Here is a 23,923-nt window from a genome sequence, read left to right as displayed (position 1 = left end):
TTTGAGGTCAAGTCCATAATTATTGCACTTACTTTATTAGATGCAACTGCAGGGAGAGGGCAATACTGCTTAACTGTCCTGTAAGGTAGACAGGGTTGGGACATGAGCTTAAGGTTGGGTACTGAGTAGCGGGTGGAACTGAAGACAGAAATGGGCAGGAGATGGGCACATGGGGGCCGAGAGGACTATACTGCTAATGTTCACTGGAGCAGAAATGTGAGACTTTTCTAAAGGCTACTGACACCAGGCTGGAGAAGCAAGGCTGTGGACTTCATTTTGAGATATATCAAAGTGGACTAGCAGCCAAGGTAGGGTTGTATAAGGCCCTCCAGCTAGTAAAGCCCTCTGTTGATCCAGTGTCCCCTTCTCGCAAGCCCTCAGAAACCCACCACCTTTTTTTTTTCTTTCTTTTTTCCCCTGGGCATGTGCTGTGACCATTCAGCATACCCTAGTGGTTAAAAGTTCAAGCTACAGGGCAGTAATCACCAAACCTGTTTTGTATATTTTTGAACATGTATCCCAACATATGTATATGAGGTATAACAATACCTTCTTGACTAACATACTTTAAAACAGTGACAAAAATTTAACTTCTACATGATTTGGTAAAAATATCTGATTTAAAAAAATTTGGATTGCCTCCTGCAACCCACTCTGCTAGCCTCTGCTCTCAAGGGTCGGTCATGTTCTGGCTGTGTGAAGTTGGGCAACTTCCTTAACCTTTCCAAGCTTGTTTTCTCATTTGTAAAATAAAGATAATAAAACTATGTGAGGAGTGTAAGGGTTAAATGAGATAATTCAAGTAAAGCTCTTAATGCCCACAAGAAGAAAAGTCTTTTTTTCCTCCCACTAAATGTATTAGAATTAAATCTCTCTAGCATCCGTCTTTTGCTATGCTGAAAATAGATGGTCTTTTTCACTGGAAAGGTTCTATACAAGAGATAGCTACAGACTATCAATATCATCAAATGTAGGGAAGTTACACAGGTTAGAGGCCTCCACATTTTCCATAGTACGTATATTTGGTTTGGAATTTCTGACTTCCTCTTTTTCGAATAGTGCTTGGAAGCCTATTAGGGCTGATTCCTCCCCACTTAAACACGAAAAAAAAAAAATAACCTACATTAACGCTATGTGCCAGATACTGTTCTAAGCACCTTACACAGTATTATCTCAGTCCTCTCAACCATTGAGTTACATGCCATTATTATCCCCAATTTGTTAGATAACTTGCCCAAGGTCGTGGAGCTAGGAAGTCATGCAACTCCAGAGCCTATGTTTTTTAACCACTACATTACGGTCCTCTTGAAGGTGCTGGGGGATCTTTGGGTCGTAGCTGTAGCCCCACGGCTTGCGGCATAGTCTGCTGAATGAGCAGGTGGATGAACAAACAAGAAACGTGGTTGCACCGTCAGAAGACTGAATAGGTGATTAGGCGGGGCGGATGCACATTCCCTGCAAGCCTGCAAACGCTCTCACCCGTCAGCCCCCGCAGTTCTGAGCGCACTCCGTCACTTCCGGTTCTGGCCCCACCTCCCCACCATCGTCCGTTTTGCGTTCGAGAATTTTGTCTTCCGCGCCGATCCGTCGCCCCGCCCTCGCCGCTGCCATGGCGGCAGCTCCGCCGCTCTCCAAGGCCGAATATTTGAAGCGCTACTTGTCTGGGGCAGATGCCGGCGTTACTGGGGGTACCGAGTCTTGTCGCAAACGTCGCAAAAAGCGGCCGAAGCCTAGCGGGGCCGGCGGCAAGGGGTGAGTTGGTCCTGGCAGGGGCAGGGTCTGCGGCGGCTTGCCGCCCCTTACCATCCCAACTCCGCCCTCGCCCGGCTCTTCCAGTATCAACGCCCGTTGGGCCTCGTCCTCTGAAGGCTGTTGGAACTCTTCATGAGTTTAGAGCCCGTGTTAGTCGCTCCTCGCGCCCCTGAGCCCTGTCTTCGATGTGTTCAAACCGGGCTGTAACTTTCCTTACTCTTTTCCCGCCTTTGTAGACTTTCGTCCTCTCCCATAGAGAATGAATATTGTGCCCCGAGAATAGTGGTGGAACTAATTCAAAGCCTCGGTGCTTACGTGTTATAGGACCCAGAACCTGTCCGTGGACCTTCTCCAATCCCAAGGACTCTGGTCCTGAGTCAGAGACCGATACTCACTTTCTATTACTCTTACTACTATTACTACTGCTACTACTACTACTACTAACAATAACAACTAGCACTTATACGGTTCTTGTCATGTGCCAGTCCCTGTTCTAAGTACATATACGAATTTATTTAAGCTTCGCAATACCATGAAGTAAGTGTTGTTATCCCCATTTTTCAGATGAAAAAATTTTTGTGGCCCAGTGTACTGAATTGAATAGTGCCCCTTCCCCCCAATTCATGCCCACCCAGAAGCTCAGGATGTGACATTATTTAGAAATATATATATATATATATATATATATATATATATATATATGTATGTATGTATGTAATAGGGGGCTAAGTCCTGTATGACTGATGTCCTTTTAAGAAGGGGGAAATTTGGACACAGAAACAGGTATACAAGGAGAATGACCACATGATGATGGAGGCTGGGATTGGACTGGCTGCCACTAGCTAAGATATGCCTGGGGTTACCAGAATTTGGAAGAATTAAGGAAGGATTCTCCCCTAGAGCCCAGTGGGCATTGCCTTTCAGATACCTTGATTTCAGACTCCAAGCCTCCAGAACTGTGAGAGAAATACATTTCTGTTGTTTTAAGCCACCCAGTTTGTCTTAGGAAACTGATATACCCAGTAAAGTCAAGTAGTTCCAAAGAACCAATCCATATCCTTTCCTGGTTGGGTTCTTGCCTTCTGTCTTCCTACCCCTTTTACTTGTGTGGATTCTTTGGAAGTAGTGCCATGTAGTGAAAATAGCTTGAGCTTTGGAGCAGCACTCCTTACAGTTTGAGTCCTAGCTGTGCCACTTTATGGGCTGTGCGGCTTTGGGCAAGACAGTTCATCTATCTAAGCTTCAGTTTCTTTATCTTTAAAATGAGAGTAATACTGAATGATAGCACTTATATTAAATAATTATTGTTTTATTATGTGATTAGAAATGTATAACGTGATCTTGGCTTTTTAGATCACTGTTCATATCATGGTAGTAATTGTTATTTTTTGGGACTCATCCACAGTTTATCTGTGCAACAAACATTTCTTGAATACTTATGCCGGTTACTGCAGTGTTGAGCATACTGCTCTGAATGAGAAAGTCGTAGTTTCTATTCTGAGGGAGCTTATAGTTTACAGGCTTTAAACAACTAAGTATGCAGCTAATTGATTTATATCCTGTGTGATAAATGCAATGAAAGTATTCCAAGAATATGTAACAGGGCTTCTTAGTTAAGATACTTAAGGGAGAATAGTCAGGAAGGTGTGCTCAAGGAAGTTGCTACAATCTTAAGAATGAGAGTAAGTAAAGAAAGAGAAGAGTAGGTCAGTCTGAGGGAAGGAACTGAGTATGGGGAAACTGATATCGGATGGAATTTGGCTCATGCTAGGTACCAAAAGATGACCAGTGAGGTAGTGAACTGAAGAGGCAGTGGTTCAGGATGAAGTTTGCCATATAGGCAAAGACTGGATTGAGCTTTATCCTAAAACCAATAGTCTTCGTAGACTGTTATAAGAATGTGTCTTTCTTTTCGATCTTTTTATTTTTCACATTTAGAATGCGAATTGTGGATGATGATGTGAGCTGGACATCTATCTCCACCACTAAACCAGAAAAGGAGGAAGAGGAAGATGATGGAGATTTGCCTGTGGTATGTATATTTTGAGGCTGCGAGGACTTTGAAATTCAAGCCTCTCAGTCTCTACTCCCAGTGCAGGGTAGATTTGTAAGAGGGAAAGTTGAAGGCAGAGAAGTGGTGACACTTTCCAAAGAGCTGTTTTAAAATAGTCCTCTTTGATGATGCCTGTACACTGTCTTCTTTTTTTTTGTAAGGCCTCATCAGCCTAGAAATGGGAACTAATCATAGAGGCAGGACTCCTCAACATCAGTGATAGAGCCATGACTAGAATTAGCAGGGTTCAATTTGTTGGAATTTACCTTAAAAACAATGTTCAGTTTCAATTATAGGAAACTTTTTCTTTGTTCCTTTTATTCATTGATTGAACTAAAAAATTTATATATTGTTGCCTAAGTACTGGAGATATGTAGATTAATAGAACATAGCGTCTGTACACTAGAGTTCATACCCTAAAATGGGAGACCGAGTTTCAAATAATTTCAACAATATAATGTCGAAGCTATATTTCATTTATGTACCAAATGTTATTAGAGCACAGAGGAGGTTGCATACTTTTTATTCCATTCCATTGGGAAATTCCATGAAGAATGTAAATATCTGAAATGAGTTTTGAAGGATAAGAGCCAGTTGGGCAAAAGCCAGTTAGGCAGATAACCTAGCATTAGTATAATCATGGAACCTTTGCTGAGAATAACTGAGAAACAGATGAAAAGGAAAACTGTTGATAGGTTGTATTGTGGTAAAAAATTGTAAAGATGAGTTCCAGATAAATATAGTTAATGTTAATCCCCAGCATATTCTACAATAGATTATTTGAAAGATAGTCTGTTATTAATTATAAGGGAAATAATGATCATGAGGAACCAGTTTCAGTCAGAATCAAACATAATTAATGTTTACAACATTTGTTTTTATTTTTTTATTTTTTTATTTTATAAAAGCAATACATATTTATTATGGAATATTTGGTAATTATATAAGAGTTTAAAGTTTTAAAAAGAATATAAAAATCACTTATACAGTGACCATCCAGTGGTAACAACTGCTACCATTTGGATGCATATTTCTTTAATTAATAGATTATACATACTTTTAATTATTTTTTCAAATATAATTGTGATCATACTGTACCTATGGTTTTCGAGCCTGCTCTTTCACTTAATATGTTGCCAATACTTTAGTAAGACTTTAAAGTATTCTTTGAGAATGTGATCTTGAATGGTTGCATAGTAGTTCATATATATATTAATTTAACATATCTTATTACTGGACATACAAGTTGTTTCTTGTACTGAAATATCATAATGCTTTGATAAAGATACATAAATTATTATAAGAATCCGTTATTTCTTTATTCCTATAATACGAAATTATAGCCCTTTTGAGCTGTAGTTCCATATTGCTTTCCAAAAGATAGTACCAATTTATACTGTCACTAGATATGTATAAGAATTCCAGTTTTTTCATTTCTTCATCAATACCAGAACATTATTAACTATAACAAAAACCATGGCAGACCTATGCCAATTTGGCAGGTAAACAGTGGTATCCAGTTTCTTTGAAAAATAGTGAAATAATTTTTCATGTTGGGCATTTGTATTTTAATGAATTTCTTGGTATTTTGTCCATTTTGTAGAAAATTTGCAATTTTAATTTTTTAAATTGATTTGTTTGATATTTATATAAGGATGTATAATTTATTTTATATGTTATAGGTATATTTTGTCATTTGCCTTTTCATTTATAATAGTTTTGGCATTAAAAATTTTTAATTTTTATGTAGTTGTCTATTAATTTTCCTTTATAATATTGTCTTTTGCTCCTGTGTTTGCCCCAAAACCTAAACAAGGAAGATCCACTTTTCTCTACACTAGTTAAAACAGATCTCAGAATTGAATTCATTTTTGTTACTGGAAGACCATCACTAGGACAACCACAATAGCAGTGGCAGCACAAGAATAATAGGTATAATTTATTGAGCGTTTACCATGTACCAAGTACTGCTGAGCTTACATGAACTATCTCATTGAGTTATAGCAATCCTTTGAAACCTACTTTTACAAATGAGGAAGTTGGGGCCTAGAGAGAATAATTTGCCAAAAGTTACGCAAATATTAACTGGCAGAGCTGGGGATTTAGGTCTCAATTTATATTGCTTGAAAGCCTGTGCTTTTAATGCCCAGTGAGAGATCTCAAAACTAGGTTATGTGAGAATGATGGTAGGATCTTGGGAGAAGAGAAGTAGAGAGGAATTATGACCTAATTTGAATTCCAGTTCTGCCACTTGCTAGCTCGTGACATTGAGAAAGTTATTTAACTTTGAGTCATAGTTTGCTCTTTAGTATTGTAGAACATTTCTTTGCAGTGCTATTGTAAGGACCCAGTGAGACCGTAAAATACAAAACACAGTGCCTTGCACATAGTTGCTACTCTGTAACTAGAATTTATTATGCCAGTCATCTTGAAAGTCTGTCATGTGGAAAGACGATCAGTTACATCAGAAGTCAGAACTAGAGTCAATGGAAAGAAGTTGTAGAAAGGTAGATATGAGTCTGATAAAACTAAGCACTTTCTAGCACTGCCCAAAAAATTGCGGTGGACTGCCTTGTAACATAATGAGTTTCCTGAATTGATTTCCTGACAGGGAGGGACTGGATGAGTGATCATTTATCAAGGATGCTATAGAGAAAATTCCACATTTGGGAGTTTGGATGATATGTGATTTTCTCTCAAAGATTCTATGATTCTGTGTATATCTTAATGACATCTTTTGGTTGGATTCAAGAATACCTGTCATTGTGACTACCTATAGTAAGGAAAGTTTCTCAAGGAACCCGAAGCCCTTGATGAGTGATAAGCATGGGATTCCACCTGTGTTTTCACTCTGAATACAATATAATAAAAATAAAGAGGTAAAAATAAAAAGGTAGAAGGAATTTAGCTTATATCTTACAAGTGGCAGTTGTGTACCTGGCAGGTTAATAAAAAGGTTTGTAATGAAAAAAATTAACTTTTGGAGAGAAATTGATTAGTCAGAGAAAGATCTAGAATTAAACCATCCAGCGATAATCAGATGTTTATGGAGCAAGTATAACTGAGGACCACTGTGTGGTTCTTCATGGCTATTTTGAGGCTGTGTGTGCCATGTATATTAGGAATGGGAATGATCATAGCTTCAGGTTCTTGAGACAACAGTGCTTCTTGGCTGGATCCGGTGTATTTCCTCGATACCATGTCCTCACTTCCTCAGGTGGCCGAATTTGTGGATGAGCGGCCAGAAGAGGTAAAGCAAATGGAAACCTTTCGTTCTAGTGCCAAATGGAAGCTTCTCGGAGGTGAGTTCCAATAATAGATAAATCTAAATTAACCATTTATAGGGGAAGCCTTTTTTTCTTTTATATACTTTTTTTAGAGGAGTGCATAGTTTGTTTAGTGTGTCAGTGATCCTGAAAAATATAGTGTGAAATAGAATTCAGAACTTCTTCAGAAGTAGTAAGATGTGGGAACTGCGAGACCAGGTATCCCACTTTCTCTTACGTTTTGGTATTAGTGTTACTGAGGTCAAGAAGTGACTCATTTGGGAGCCTTTCAGGACCCACTCCTCACAAACACTTGGTACACAGATATGACTTTGGAGAAGTATACAGGCATATGAGGAAGAGTTTAGAGACTTGAGCAACATCTGTCCTCTCAAAATGAAGCAATTCATGTATAGTTCAAGGATTAATGTTTTCTGTCCTTTGTATTAGTAAATCTTTATTTGTTCTTCCCTTAAATATTGGTATTTTACAGTGCATTATCCTCCACTAGCCCATTCATCACCTTCTCCTTAGGCTAATACTTTAACTTCCTATTTTAAAAAAGTTTCAGTTTTTGGTTTGGACAAAGGGCATTTGTCATCATGTCTGAACAGAGACCAGACCTAGTCTTATTTGTCTTGGTATTCCCCCAGGCTATTACAAGGAGGTGCCATTACTAAATATTTGATGAGTTATTGAATTGCTAAAAGGTATTTGATTCCTGCAGCCTACTGCTCTTTGGTAAATCATCACTTGTCTTAATAGTCATTTCCCCTCTTCCAAAAACTTGATAGGTACATACTTAGTAAGACACAGAGACTATGAAATACTTACTCCCAGTGAGTCACAGCTGTGGTTCCAGCAGTCATTCGAGCTCTGTGTGGCCAGTGGAAGTGTTCTGGTTTTTTACTGCCTGTTTTCATTCCTTCATAAACAAGAATCTTGCTGCTTGATAGTTATTTAACTCTAGTTTACCCTTGATGCTTGTTCCTTTTTCACACATGGAGGGTTGAAGAGTTAACTCCTAAAGAAGATTTGTCTTTTTCTCTGTTATGCTCTGTGCCTTTAGGTTAATTAACCTGCAATTCTGATTAGGAAAAAAATCCATAACAAAAGTGACAGTTGGCTATAGGATAGTGATCACCATTTTCTCAGTTAATTTTTAGTGTATTATTGTTTGATAAATGAAAAGTTGATTATTCTTTTATCAGAATCCAGTTTTACTTAAAAATTAAAAAAATTTTTTTATTAGTTGACATTCTATTACATTAGTTTCAGATGTTATGGAATAGTGGTTAGACTCTTAAGTTATTTTCTGCCTTGTCCTGTAATTGTGTTTCAGTCTTTCCCATAATCCTTTTTTCAGAGATAATCTTTTGGTTTCTGTATCTGTAGGTCTAGGAAGTGATAAACACACACACGCACGTGCGTGCGCGCGCACACACACACACACACACACAAATAGTTCTTTCTGATTTGCCTCATTCTCACTGCTGTATCCCCATTTGTTACTGGAAATATCCTCACTAATCTCTGACTCTTCCTTTCTTTTTAATAAATATGGAATTTATTAACTTCCTGGAGTAGATTTACTGTCAGGGCCCCTACAGATATCAGTACTTTTCTGAAGAGTGGATTCTAATCAGATAGGCCTATTCCTCAAAGTAAAGGATTTGACTTGGTTTAATTTAACAAGTATTCATTGGATTCTACCCAGCTTTTGTTTGTATTTAGGCCATAGAGCTCAATGACATGAAACAGAGGAAGAGGAGAAACTGTATTTTGGAAATGTTCCGAGTTGCTATAAACATTTTTTTCTGTTAGCTCTTTGAAAATTGAAAGTTTCCAGCTTTTTCCTCAACTACATATTTTTAAAGATTGCACGTGGACTCTGGAGTCAAACAGATACAGATTTGGATATTTACTCCACCACTTATTAGCAGTATGACTCTGTCAAATTACTTAATCTTTCTGAGTATCAACTTTCTTATCTGTAAAATGGGGGATAATATTTATCTCCTAGGCTTGTTGTAGGAATTAAATGAGGTAATCTATATAAAGCATTGGCATGTAGAGATGGTGAGTAAATGCTCACTCTTCTCTTTTTTTGGTGATCTCTCCCCCTCTAAGAAGGAGCATAGCGACATGGGGTTAAGTAATAGACAGCATTCATTTTGATTTGGCACAGATTTAGTCAATTTGCCTTTTGAAAGAAGAGCGAGTACAAACTATAAATTACCTAGGCTAAATATCATAGGAGCCTCTGACTGGGAACTCTGGACAAATAGGTTTTGGGAAGAGCATTGGGTTGGGAATTAGAAGACTGGGATTTTGGTCTGGCTCTTCATTTTGGTAGCTGTGACCTTAGGTAAGAAACCATTCAGCTCCTTAGTCTCTAGTTTCATGTCTGTAAAACAAGATACCTCTTCTGCTTACCTTTTAAAGTATAATATGAAAGTGTATTTAAAATACTTTGCAAATTTATGACTTGTTAGGCAAATAAGAGAGATTATTTTAAAGATGTTTATGAGTGCTATTTGCTGCCCCTAAGCAAAGAAGCTGTGCTCTGAGTAGTTTTGAGATGTATGCTCCTGGGACATCTTTTGAAACTTTGAGTACCAGTGGTGAACATAGTATTTGTGGGAATCTGACTCTTTGCTATTTGTGTTTAGGTCACAGTGAAGATCTGCCTTCACACAGGCATTTCCATCACGACACCCCAGATCCTTCACCTCCTAGGAGGGTCCGTCACGACACCCCGGATCCTTCACCTCCTAGGAGGGTCCGTCACGACACCCCGGATCCTTCACCTCCTAGGAGGATCCGTCACGACACCCGGATCCTTCACCTCCTAGGAGGGTCGTCCACGACACCCGGATCATTCACCTCTAGGAGGGTCGTCCACGCGACACCCTGGATCCTTTACCTCCTAGGAGGGTCCGTCACGACACCCCGGACCCTTCTCCTCCTAGGAGGGTCCGTCATGATACCCCAGACCCTTCTCCTCCTAGGAGGGTCCGTCATGATACCCCGGATCCTTCTCTCCCCAGGAGGGCCCATCATGAGTCACCAGATCCCTCTCCTCTCAGGAAGCCTCATCGTCATTCTTCAGCTGTACCTCCTAGGAGGGCCCAGTATGATACACCAGATTCATCTCCTAGGAGAGCCCTTCACAGTTCCTCAGATATCTCTCCCCACAGAAGGGCCCGTAACAACTCCCCTGAAGCATCTCAATCTAGAAGGACTCTTGATTCTTTGGACACATCACAGGTCAGGAGGGCCCATCGTGACTCCCCCAATTTGCCTCCTAATGTTCCTCATTCACGGCCTAGAACCAAAAGCAGTAAAGCCCCAGAAAGAGCCTCTAGCAAAACTTCTCCATCACTCCCGAAGAACAGCAAATATGAATATGACTTGGACCTCTCTCCTCCACGAAAAAGGCAGTCAAAATCCCATTTTGGAAATAAACAGCATGATTCTAAAGGTGAGCATTGATTGTCTATGAGAGAGACTTATTTTCTAGGTGCTTTTCTTTGGACTTTTTACTTGTTTTATTAGGTATTTATGTCATTAGAAATGAGAATGGAGTTTTAGTCTTTTCTGTATTCATTTTTGATGTAGTCGAGCCCTGGCTATGCAGTATATACATTTTACATGTATGGTCTTGCCTGATTTTTTCACTAAACTCTGTCTTCCTCAGTGTTAAATGAAAAAATCAGGCAAGACCATACATGTAAAATGTATATAAATAAAAACATTTCATAAAAACATTTCTTTGTTAATGTAATTTTTATTGGTGTCATATTTCCTAAATATTAGGGAAATTTACTTAACCATTTCCCTAATATTGTATATTTTAGGTTATTTCTAAATTTTGCCTTCATGATTCTGTGGTGAACATCTGTATACATAAACTTCCTATACTAGATTATTTCTTTCTCTACTTCTAGAGAGATTTCTTGGAACTTAAGTACTTCTAGATATGTTTCTTAGAAAACTAAGTAGAAATTGATTTACTGGGTCAGAGGGTAGTATGTTTTAAAGACTTGATACCTATTGCAGATTGCTTTTTTGGAAGGTGATCTGTGATGCATATGTCTACAATGCAGGCCTGTTTGGTGAAATTTACTTCATCTTTTTGTCCCTAGTTACTGTTTTAATTTTTAAATTCGAATAAAATTATTTTCCATTAGTCTGAAGACATCAGAATATATTCTAGGTAGTTATATCTTTTAACCACACTACTGAGATTTGAGTGCAAGTTGTTTTGCCCATTCTGTGTGTAGATAAATATGGCACAGGTGAGAGTATGTTGAGCTCTCACATACTAGTCACAGTCACTAGTAACTTGGAAATAGAACCCTGCATTCTGACTGTTGGTTTTAAAAGTTGACTCTGATTTTGCTTTTCTTCCTTGTTATCTGTGCTTGTATTTAGCTTAGTGATACAGGAGGACTCAGTGAATGTTGGACATTAGCCTGGTATGTTCTTTTTTTAGATTCTGACAAGGGGATTAAAGATTTTATTCTTTAATTTCTAGGCTGTTCACTCAACCGTAGGAAATTTCATATAAACTCTTCACCTGGAAGACATCTGAGTCACATGTTGGACTTTTCTTCCTACCCAGGTGGCAGTCTGAAAGCCTCTGATTCAGATCTCTCCCCTCCACGGAAGAAACAAAGTCCAGGGCATCAGGACTCTGATTCAGATCTGTCCCCTCCACGGGACAGACTTAGACACCAGAGCTCTAGTTCTGACCTCTCTCCACCGAGGAGGAAACAGGGGGCCAAATCTTCAGATTCCGATCTGTCTCCACCTCGAAGGACTCAGCCTCCGGGAAAGAAGGTGGGAATTTTTAGGAGCCATATTCTCTCAGAGAGACTCCTGTCTTCTGTACAAGTACCAGAGGTTCAAGCCAGAGGAGGAGGAGGAGGAGGAGGGAGATCTTGCCAATTTAGTAAATCTAGCACAAAGGACCTCTAGAGGTCTTTCCTTTTCTCTGAAGGCAGGACTGCCTATAACCCAACCCAGGTGAACTTGCAAATACCAGATTTTCTAAGTAGCTTCTGCCTTTTTATCCTCTTAATCTCACAAATCTCATTTTAATAGGTCCAGAAAAACTTCCTATTTCCTTAGGAGTAAACAGACCTATAGTTTACAGAGTGGAGTTAGGAGCACAGACTTTGTGTCACATAGATCACATATTCAAATCCTACTTCTTCCACTTGTAATCTGTAAAATTTGAGCAAGATACATAGTATCTTTGAGCCTCAGCTCCTTAATTTGTAAAATGTGGGTAATAATAGTGCATACTTTTAAGGTTATTGTGAGAATAAAATGAGTTAGCATAAGTAAAACTCTTGGCACAGTGCCTGGGACAAAGTAAGTATTTAGTGTAAGTACTTATTATTTTAAATTGGACTGCAGGTCTCTGTCTCCAGAGCTTAAAAAGAGATACTTAAAATATAAAACTACTTTAGAAATCATATCACCTGAGAAGTCAGTGTTTTATTTTAAAACTATGTTGAAACCTGAATTAACAACAACAAGTCCACATGAACCCTGAGTAATTGTGTTTTAAAGAACACCAGTACTAGTGAAGGAATCTTATTCCAGTGAATTGGTTACGAAATAGATGATAGAGCCTGTGGTGTGTACATCTCTCTGCTGTACATCTCTCTGCAACACAGACTTTTCAGGTAAGTCTTCTCCATAGTTCACGTGGTTCTGGTAGAGTAGAGCGGTCTGTCCCTAACCTAGGGATTAGGACCTTGACATTTTATGTATCTTTTTGGGAACGAAATGAGGTGTGTGTATCAACTGGACCTCCACATTTTATGTATCAGTTTAGTCCATGACAATTTAATATTTGTCCTAATCAAATTTATCACATTGCTTAAGGATATCAGGATATGGTGTATATTCCATTTGTGGGTTGGTTTGTTATCTTGATACAAGGTGGAGCTTAGTAAAAAGTTCTGATTTGGTCTTATCTTTTTATTATCCTGAAATATATCTACAACTTAAGGATCTTATGTTTGATTGAGTTTGTATTTTAAATGGAATGTTTTATCAGTGTGGGTCTACTGGAGAGCTTAGAGTTTGATACAGGTTTCTGGTCAGGTAACTGGAGAGTGAGTCTTCATGTGTGCAGTTTATATGCTGAAAAGTCAGGAATATAGATGCTTAGCCTTCCCTTTAATATCTTGTTGGTTTGTGTTTACTCTTAACCTTGATAGTATAATTAATTTTCCATGAAATTCAATTTTATTCTTTTCTATTTTGTGAATCCTGTGGCTGATAATAAGAATATAAAGCTAGAGTTTCTGGTTTGGTTATTGCTGATCATCAAACAAAAATGCACCTAACTGTGTATATCCATGGAGCCTACTGCTACATTGTCTCATTAATGTTGGATGCTCCCTTTTCCATTGCATAGGCTGCACACATGTATTCTGGGGCTAGAACTGGGTTGGTGTTAACTGACATACAGCGAGAGCAGGAGGAACTCAAGAAACGGGACCAAGAAACCATGGCATTTGAAGGTAAAAATGTAAAAGTGCAGAGACCAATTGAGGCTCATGTAGCTTTTATTTTATTTTTTCAATGTAGCTTATTGAACCTGATATTTTAATTGCTATCAAATTTCAGCTCTGGTTTTATGCATTATTTTAACTTCTTAGTGGGTCCAGCTGGTTCTTTTCCTTCTTGAAAAATGTTAGTTTTTAGGATCATCATCAATATACACTTAGACATTAGTAGGAACTACTTTTAGTATGGCTGCAAAAGTTCTTAATTAGCATCAGGATCCCAAGTGGTTGATTTCAGGTATTAAAATATTATTTCTGATTTTGATACCTAGTATTTATCTTTAAAAGTATAATTTTCTTTTGCAGCTGAATTTCAATATGCTGAAACCATATTTCGAGATAAGTCTGGTCGTAAGAGGAATTTGAAACTGGAACGTTTAGAGCAAAGGAGAAAAGCAGAGAAGGACTTGAAGAGAGATGAGATGTATGCCAAGTGGGGAAAAGGGTAAGGGAACTACTGAAACATAAAACAAGACTGTGGTGACTGGAGAAAGTCATTTTCTCTACTCTTCTGATCATTTAGTTCATGTTCTGTTTTAAAACTCTTTTCAGGAATGGGAAATTCAGTGTGCTCAGTCTTCCTAAATGTTGATATCATCTACACTTCCAGTTGGTAGTCTAGGAATTTTTGCCCTTTTCAATATTTGACCTAGGCTGCTAGAAAGTGGAGATTCTCCAAATGTAGCAGTGTGGTCCATGTTAGCGTAAGAATAGAAATGTTAAACAGGATAGCAAATAGCCTTGGTTCTTTTTGCCTAGGCTTGCCCAGAGCCGACAGCAGCAACAAAATGTGGAGGATGCAATAAAGGAAATGCAAAAGCCTCTGGCTCGCTATATTGATGATGAAGATCTGGATCGGATGCTGAGAGAACAAGAAAGAGAAGGGGACCCCATGGCCAACTTTATCAAGAAGAGTAAGGCCAAAGAGAACAAGAATAAGAAAGGTGAGCCTTTTGGGAATCATCAGCGTTGGAGGTGACTTATGCAAAGAGAGAATCTTTAGGGCGATGATAACATAGCTATGTGCAAAGAAGGCTTTCTCATACAATCTATGTTTCTTGTATTTGGGAGTTTAGGTTCAACCCAATAGAGAGTTCTAAATAAAAATTTTTTCCACTGCCAGCTAGCTCTGTATTGAATTGTATAGATAACTGACTTGTTTTCTCTCTCTCCTCTCATTAGTGAGACCTCGCTACACTGGCCCAGCACCACCTCCCAACAGATTTAATATTTGGCCTGGATATCGCTGGGATGGTGTGGACAGGTAAGCCTTAATATTTCCTACACTTGTTTTCTCTTATACCTGACCCTAACTCCCTAACTGTAAATCACTCTATACTCTGCCTCATTCTCTGCTCTAATCACAGTGTTAGTAATACGTAGTTTGCTTGCTTCTATTTCTGAGGTCCTCAAATCCCATTTCCTGTGCTTAGAACACTCCTCTTTCTTTTTTCCTTTTCAAAGCTTAGAAGACTCTGGACAAACAACTCAGGTGGTCCAGAAAGGACAGACACCCTTTGTTTTTGATGCTGGTCACTTCTAATGATATTTTCTAAGGTTTAGAGGGGATGAGTGATGGATGGTAGTCTGGAGCCTTTTGTATGTTGTATCTAAAATGTAGCCCTTGAATCATCTTAAGAGTGAGTTACTTGTAATGTCTCACTGACCTCCTACCACCTTACCTATTCATCTGCCTGCATCTGTATTCACATACTCTTAACTTCTTACCTGTTATCATGGATGAACTATATGTGCTCCTATCCAAAGTCAGCGCCCCCTACTTACATGTTGGATCCCATCTCCTCTTGCCTACTAAGGGACATTGTTCTAGCATCTAGCACAATGATTCTCAAACGTTTTGATCTCAAGACCCCTTTACTCTCTTAAAAATTATTGAGGATCCCCCAAAACTTTTATTTATGTGGGTTATATCTTAATACTTACCATATTAGAAATTAAACTGATGAGTTTAAAAAGCATTTACTAATTCATTAAAAATAATAAAGCCATTACATTATCATAGTTACCATATTTTAAAAGAAAAATAATTATATTTTCCAAACCAAAAAAAAATAGAATAGAATTTACATTTTTGAAAATCTCAATATCTGACTTACTAGTAGATAGCAGGATTCTGCATTTAGTCTGTTGCAATATATTTAGTTGAAGAATAGGCAGAAAATTCAACTTTATATAGGTAGTTAGAAAAGGAAGGTGTATTATATTTTTTGATACGGGACAAGAACTCAACAAGTGGTAGTTTCTTAAAGGTTATTTATAATATGGAATGTGAAACTATATCAAAAAACTTTCGTACTGTTACATTAAAATCCATTGGTGATTTTTTTTTCTACTTTGGATGGATCTTTTACCACTGCGTGATTTTATAATATTGCACACTAGTCATTTAGAAGATATTTTGCTGAGTTTTTCAGACCTTCCAAATGTTGACATATTTCATTATACAATATCAGATAATCCTGTAGTTGTTAACAGTACCTGTGATCTCATCACAAAAGTCTTTAACAGGAAGTTAAAGAATTCATGGTGATGGATACACATTTTTCAAAATTCTAATTAATACTTGGAAGCTCAAATTTTTGTCAGCTCTTTAAAGATGTTTCATCATTTTCTGGCCTCCATTGTTTATAATTAGAAGTCAACCCTCAGTCCTCATTTGTTTTATTATTAACCCCACCCCCACCTCTACATTGTAATGTATTGTTTTTCTCTGGTAGCATTCAAGATTTTCTTCTTGTCTTCGGTTTTCAGCAGTTTGAATATTATGTACCTAGGTGTTGTTTTCTTTGACTTTATCCTACTTTGGGCTTATTGAGCTTTCTGGATCTGTGAGTTTATGTTTTTTACATTTGGGAAGTATTTGGCTATTTTTTCTTCAATTATTTTTTTCCGAACCACTCTTCTCATCCAATTACACTATTTTCTACCACTTGGTAATCATCCCTCAGATCTCTGAAGTCCTATTCGTTTTTCTCTCACTGTTTTTCTCTCAATTCTTTTTCTCTCCCCTGTCGCCAGTTTTATTGAATTAGACAATTAGTTGCTCATATTTACATTGTACAATTCAATGATTTTTTTTCAGTTATAGTTGGCATACAATAATATATTAGTTTCAATTGTACAGCATAGTGATTAGAGATTTATAGAACTCACAAAGTGGTCACCCCACTAAACCAAGTACCCCTCTTCCTCCTTACATATTTTTTTACATTGTTGACTATTTTCCTTATGCTGCACTTTATATATATCTCCATGACTGTTTTGTATGTGTCCGTTTGTACTTCTTAATCCCTTTGCCCTTTTTCACCATACCCCACCTCCCCCAACCCTTCTTATGGTCTAGTATCCCTGAAAATATTCTCTGTATCTATGAATTTGTTTTCGTTCTTGTTGTTGTTATTTTGTTCTGTACGTGAAATGGTGGTATTTGTCTTTCTCTGTCTGACTTCATTGAGCACAATACCCTCTAGGCAGTTTCTTTTTCCATCCCTTTCCTTTTAGTCTGTGGGTTTCTTAATCTGAAGTGAGTTTCTTGTAGACAGCATATGTAGGGGTCTCGTTTTCTTATCCATGCAGCTTCTCTTTCTTTTGGTTGGAGCACTTAATTCTTTTCCATTTGAGATACTTGTTGATAGGAATGTAGTTATTACCATTCTTTATTCATGTTTCTGATACATGTTTTTTCTTCTTAAAGAAGTCCCTCCAACAATTCCTGTAATACTGGCTTGGCGTTGATGAATTCCTTTAGCTTGTTTTGGTCTGGGAAGCTCATTATTTGTCCTTTGACTGTAAATGATAGCTTTGCTGGATAAAGTATTCTTGGTTGTAGATCCTGGGTTTTGAACACTTTGAATATTTTGTGCCAAGCCCTTCTATCCTGCAAAGTTTCTTTTGAGAAATCGGCCACCAGACTTATGGGAGCTCTCTTGTAGGTAACTAACTGCTTTTCTCTTGCTGCTTATAAGATTCTTTGTATTTAACCTTTGGCATTTGAATTATGATGTGTCTTGGTGTGGGCCTCTTTGGGTCCCTCTATCTTGATACTCTCTGAGCTTCCTGGAGTTGTATGTTTATTTCCTTCACCAGGTTAGGGAAGTTTTCCATCGTTATTTCTTCAAATATATATTCAACTTCTTGTTCTCCCTCTTCAGGTACCCCTGTGACATGGATGTTGTTAACTGTAATTTTGTCCCATGGGCTCCTTAAATTATTATTATAATCTTGGTTACTTTTTTTCTCGCCATTCTGATTGAGTGTCCTTGGTTTCCCCATCCTCTATATCCGTGTTTTGATTCTCTTCTTCCTCCATTCTGTTGATTCTTTCTAATATACTCTTCGTCTCAGATAATGTTTTCTTCATTTCTGACTGGTTCCCTTTCATAATTTCCATTTCCATTTTTATGGTTTTTATCTCTTTGTGAAAGTTCTCACTGAGTTCATCAACACTTCCCTCAATTTCACGGAGCATCTTTATAACCAGTGTTTTGAACTCCACCTCTGTTAGATTGTTTGACTCCATTATTCCCGGATCTCTGTTCTGTTCTCATATGGTTTCTGCTTCTTTGTCTTCCCATTTTGGCTGCCTTTCTGTGTCTGTTTCTATGTACTAATCAAAGCTCCCAAGTCTCCAGGTCTTATTAGCGTGGCTTTGTGTGGTAGGTGTCCAGTGGCACAGTCCTGAGAGAGGTTCAGCTACAGGCCAAGTTTGGCCCCAGCCTGTGTCCCTCTGGGGCCATCTGTTAAGATTCAGCAAGCGTTACACAGATGCTGTGCTTATAGTTGCTTCAAGAAGTCACACTAGAAACCGAGGTCAGCTGCTACCAGTGTGAGGTTTGGTGCTGCTCAGCAAGTGGCACAGGTGTCACTGAGGACACAACTGAATGTGCCTTGGGTAGGGCCATGAGTTGGGGGAGGCAGAGTTTCATTCCCACCCAGTTCTTCTGGGTGCGAATGACCTCTATAATCTAGTTTGATGACGTCTCAGCTATGGCAGTGCTGTGTCTGCACAATGGGAGGCAGGGTAGAGCTCAATGGATACCGCCAGCACTTATGCTTGGGAGAAAGCCTTGCCTCTGGCCCTTGCTCCGACAACTCAGTGTCCCCCTGTAAGTCTCTGGTGTCACCTGAGCAGCCCACTCAGCGCTGGTGCTCAGAGCGATCAGGTCGGTCACCACGAAAGTCTGCTCACAGACATGGCCCCTTTAAGAGGCGGCTGCTGTAGCCTCTGTCCCACTCAGCCAGTCTTGCATCTTCTTCTGCTCCTACCTCCAACCATTGCGGGGTGATTTCTTATTTCTGTCCCTAGTTGTAGGGCTTCTGTTCCTCTAGATCCCCAGGGCAACAGTGCTTGCTGTTTTGCACTGTGTTTCTGTCTCAACTTCGATGTGGTCGCAAGAGGGGATGAACGAAGCATCTATCACCTCCGCCACTTTGCCCGGGTCCTTGATCTCTCTTTTTTTCTCCGTGTTCTTAAAATGGGATAATTTCTCTTGATATGTTTTCAAGTTCATTGACTCTTTGCCATCTCCAATCCTTTAGGCCCATAAATGAATTTTTCATTTAAGCTATTTTATTGTATTTCCAACTCTAGAATTTCTATTTGATAGTTTACATTTCTCTGATGAATTTCTCAACTGTTTATTCATTGAGACCTTTTCTTTTTCCTTGAGAATATTTATAATTAGCGCTTTGAAATCCTGTCTGTTAATTGCAACATTTGGTCACCTCAGGATTAGTTTTCTATTAATAACTTTTTCTTGAGTTCGATCACATTTTAGTGTTTCTTTGGATATCTGGTCATTTTTAAATGTATACTGGACATTATAAATGATTCGTTGTAGAGACTTTGAATTCTGTCATATTCCTCTGAAGTATGTTGACTTTTATTCCAGTAGACAGTTAACTTGGCTGTTTTTGAACTCCAAACTCTGTCTCCTTTGCAGTGGGCAGCAGCTAAAAATTCTAGTTAGTTTTTTAATTTCTAGCTGTTGCTTTTTCATCGGCCTAATGGCGTTTCCCTTGTACAAGCACAGTTTAGCAGTTAGCTGAGGATTTGGGAGCAGTTTATATACAGACTTGGAGCTTCATCCCTTTTGCGGCTCTGTCCCCTTTGCACTGATGCCTCAAGCCAATAAGCTTGTGTCTTTCTGTCTTCCTTAGCTATGTAGAGTGGCAAGTGTCCCCCTGCAAAAAGCCACACAAATCTCTCTTCATGTATAGACTCCCATCTTGATTCTGTCTGCTTTTGGTCACCCTCCAAGCCTTCAAGTACTTTCAAATGCTTGTATTTTTATATTTTGTCTAGATCTTGTAATTGCTGTCTGAGGGTACATTAGTCTATTAAGTTCCTCTGCTGTGATTGGAATCCACTGCTTTACCTTGTATGGGTGTAAGGCATTGTCTTCTGTCTCTGAAGCTGCCATCAAAATTCAAGGCTCTGGTTCCTCATAGTGACAGGTGTTCTTAGGATGGTTGTCCTCTCAGGCTAGCATCCTGCTTTGGTTTGCAGCTCACTATATATAGGCTCTTTGGTAGCAAGAAGATTTTTCAGAAAACTAATTTACCATATAACCAGAAGTAGATATTTTTGTATCCACAATCCTAAAGATGTTCCCTGCTCTACTGAGTATTCTTTTTTAATTCCTGGACCCAAAACTTAGAACTCTCCCTGACCTAGTTTTTTACTGATGTCTAATTTTTCTCCATCTCTCCCAGAAATTTTCCTCCACTTCTCGTTCTTATTTTTTCCTAGATTTTTCCTTTTGGTTCCCTTTTTCATCCTTGCTTTCTTCCTGATCATTTATTCTTTTGTCATCTTTTCTAGTTTTGTTTTTGGCCCACTGCAAATGAATATTTCTAGAATAAATCTATAGTATGTTACAGTTGGAAAAACCCATAAGGTTAATTAAGCTAACTCCCATTATTTAAAAGAGAAACTGAGGCCTAGATAAATTTAACAACTTACCCAGAGTCATTCAGCTCACGCGATAAAGCTGGAAATAGAATCCTGGGCTCATGATTCTCTGGTCCAAAGCTCTTTCTACTGTGGGTTTGGTGTATTATTCATATGTCTTTTATCTGTGTGATCAAACTAGGGCTGATTCTCTTAAGTACTTATTCCCAAAGGTGAAAAACAGTAGTTTCCTTGGTGCTCTAGAATACCACGCATGCTTTTAAGGATGGAGATGGTGCCATTCACAATAAACTTTCCTTCTTCCCAGCGCCTTCCATTACTCATCCCTTAGGGAAAGCTTTAGGAAAGAGGGAAGCCTGTTATTCCAAGTGACACTTAGCATACATGTTATAACTTTAAGCAGCTAGGTAGTAGGTGCCAGGGTCTCACAACTAGTGAGATATAGTCCCTGAGCCCAGGAACTCACTTTCTATCTAGAGGAGAAGACAAGCAGTAAAGAATTGCAATGCTACTTGATAAGTATTACTATAGAGGATTTTCAGGGTGCTTTGAGGGCATACAAAGGAAGAATTTGTCCAGGGAATGCTTCCTAGAGGAGGTGATACAGGAGCTTAGTCTCAAGGGATGTCAGTTACCAGCCAAGATAAGAAGGAAAGGAAGGACATGTAAGGGGAGGGAGTAGTCATAAGCAGTTTGCTGTTGTTGTGTAGCATTAGTGTGGAGTTCTATGAGATGGACTGGAAAGGTAATCATGGCCTGGTACAGAAGGCCTTGGAAGCATTTCTGAGGAGCTTGGTCTTCATCCTAGAGACAAAGGGAAGCCATTGAAGAATTAACAGCATTTTTCCACTTTAGTTAGAGGAATCGTTATGGCAGTAATATGAAGCATTGAAAGGCACAGGTTTGGAAGTAGGCAGACAACATACAAGGCTGTTGCAGTAGACCAGGATAAAGGTGATGAAGATCTGTACTGTGACATGGAGAAGAGTAGGTTGAGAAGTGTTTACAGATAAGATGGCAGGACTTGGTACTGATTTCTGGAGAGGGAGAAATCACTAAATTTGACAATAAGGAAGGTTATTGATGACCTGAAAGAGAGCTAACTCTGTGGCATAGTGAAACAAAAGCCAGGCTCTAATGTGTTAAGGAGTGAATGAAAAGTAAGTACAGTGAGTGCAAGCTCTTTCAAGAAGTTTATATGAGACAGAGAGATGGACAGTTTTAGAAGGGAGTTGACATCCACTCCTTGATACTCATCCCTGTATTGACTTTTATGACACTCTATTCCTGGTTTTTTTCTCTTATCATTTCTTCTTGGCCACCTTTAAAAGCTTCTCTTCCTCTGCGTACCCCTTAAATGTTTCAGGGTTCCATCTGTAACCCTTAGCTGTTCAACTCCATCTGCTCTCTCTGGCCGAATATCATCTAGTTACTTTCATTTACCATCTGTATGTACATGATTCCCAAATCTGTGTTTGTAATTCAATCTGATGTTATCTAGCTGTGCATTGTTTCTCTATTGATATGTACTTAAGGCACCTTAAGTGCAATGTATTCAAAACTGAACTCATCAACTTTCTCTAAGCCTACTCCTACTTTTTTGTTCTATCCTAGTTAGTAGTAGCTTCATTCATTTAGTAGTCACTAAAATTATTAACTTGGGGGTCAAACTTACCTTTTTCTCCTTTGCATTTATATATTTAATCAGTCACTAATTCCTACTATGTCTTCTCTCTTTCTGTCTATCTTCTTTATCATTGTTTTCATCATCTGTTGGCTGGACCATTGCAGTAACTTTCCTGTCCCATCCCCAGAGTGATCTCTTTGAAATGCAGTTTATGCTCCTGCTTTAAATCTATCCCCACAAGATGAAATCTAAGCTTTTTACTATGACCTACAAAGTTCATTATGATTTTGCCTCTGCCTAATCTTTCTGACTTTTTCTTGTGCTAGTCCTTTTGTCATACTTTAGGCTCCATACCAGTTTGCTTTGGGTTCCCTGCATGTAGCAGGCTATTTCTTATTTTTGTGCCTTTGCTGTAGTTGCTCATGCTGTGCTCTGTCTGGAAATACCCTCCCAATTCCTCCAGCCCTCCCCACCTCCAACTCTCTAGTTAATTCTGTTTTTCAGACTTAGCTTAGGGGCCACCTCCATGAAGCCTTTTCTGACTATTGTCCATCTCCCACCCAAGCTGAGTAAGATCTCCATTCTGTTTCTGTGCCTCCCGATGCATACTTCTGTCATGGCTTATGCATTTTATTTGAATTATCTATTTAAATGTCAGTTTCCTTTACTAATTTTTGAGTTCATCAGGACAGATGCTTTGTCATACTCATTTTCATGACACAGTGCCTACTGTGTAATAGAATTCTCTCAATGTTTATGTAATGAATGGATAAAATATAAGATGTAGACATTGACTGAGAGTGAGTTGGGCTTTTAGAGAGTGGTAAATTCTTGAAACAGTTGTCAAAGACTGAGAAAAAGATCTGAACAAGGGCTAATAAGAGGATGAATTATATATTTTGCCCCTTTGATTCTATTGCATATTCCTTAAATATTTTCACAGGACTCCCTTTTTTTCTTCCTTATTCATTAGATTGTAAACTCTTCTCTTTTTTTCAAAAATAAGTGTCCAGTTTATGATTCTGGCTGATTATTATCTCTTGATTGCAGATCCAACGGATTTGAACAGAAGCGCTTTGCCAGGCTTGCCAGCAAGAAGGCAGTGGAGGAACTTGCCTACAAGTGGAGTGTGGAGGATATGTAACTTTTCTGAGGCTGTGAGGGTGGCTGTGGTTGTGGTAGTGGACATAGGGTAGCCACATATCCAGCTGTAACAGTTGTTTATGCTAATATTCAGGGCCCACACAGACCAGCAACTTGTTGAATGCCAGTTTTGACTACTAGCATTTGAGAAGAAGATTTGACACCTGATGTTTGGACAGAGGCACCTGTAACTTCTCAGGTGTTAATGCTGGCCGTTGCCGGCTTTCAAAGAAAACATTGATTCTTAGTCTCCCAGGATTTGTTCTTGGTTAAGTTTTTTTTAAATAAACATACATTTATTTTTTTAAAATCACTTTATTAACTGGGTATTCTGTTTTTGGGAAGAATGCAAGCTAGTGTTGAACCCTCATGGATCATGGATGGTGATAGCTGGATTTTTCATTAATCCAGAAAGCACTATATAGTAGTACCTCATCTGCAGTTTTGCTTTCTTTGGTTTCAGTTACCCATTTTCAAACCCTGTGGTTTGAAAATATTAAATGGAAAATTCCAGAAATAATTCATAAGTTTTAAATTGCCCATTGTTCTGAGTAGCGT

General features: G+C 38.6%; 1 protein-coding gene across 1 annotated transcript; it reads left to right on the top strand.

Annotated features, from left to right (window-relative positions):
- Nucleotides 1-1,537: 1,537 nt before the first annotated feature.
- BUD13 (BUD13 spliceosome associated protein) lies at nt 1,538-23,678 on the top strand. The gene is made up of 11 exons (XM_039887963.1): nt 1,538-1,752; nt 3,691-3,784; nt 7,023-7,107; nt 9,744-9,878; nt 9,998-10,555; nt 11,699-11,916; nt 13,511-13,616; nt 13,968-14,106; nt 14,421-14,605; nt 14,844-14,925; nt 23,273-23,678. Exons 1-11 carry the CDS (start codon nt 1,610-1,612, stop codon nt 23,364-23,366), a joined length of 1,839 nt encoding a protein of 612 aa, XP_039743897.1. The 5' UTR covers nt 1,538-1,609; the 3' UTR covers nt 23,367-23,678.
- Nucleotides 23,679-23,923: the final 245 nt, after the last annotated feature.

This window comes from Pteropus medius, unplaced genomic scaffold, assembly GCF_902729225.1.
Source record: "Pteropus medius unplaced genomic scaffold, Ma_sr-lr_union100, whole genome shotgun sequence".
Lineage (NCBI taxonomy): Eukaryota > Metazoa > Chordata > Mammalia > Chiroptera > Pteropodidae > Pteropus > Pteropus medius.
Note: the sequence above shows the minus strand (reverse complement) of the source record. Positions and strands in the feature narration are given on the sequence as shown.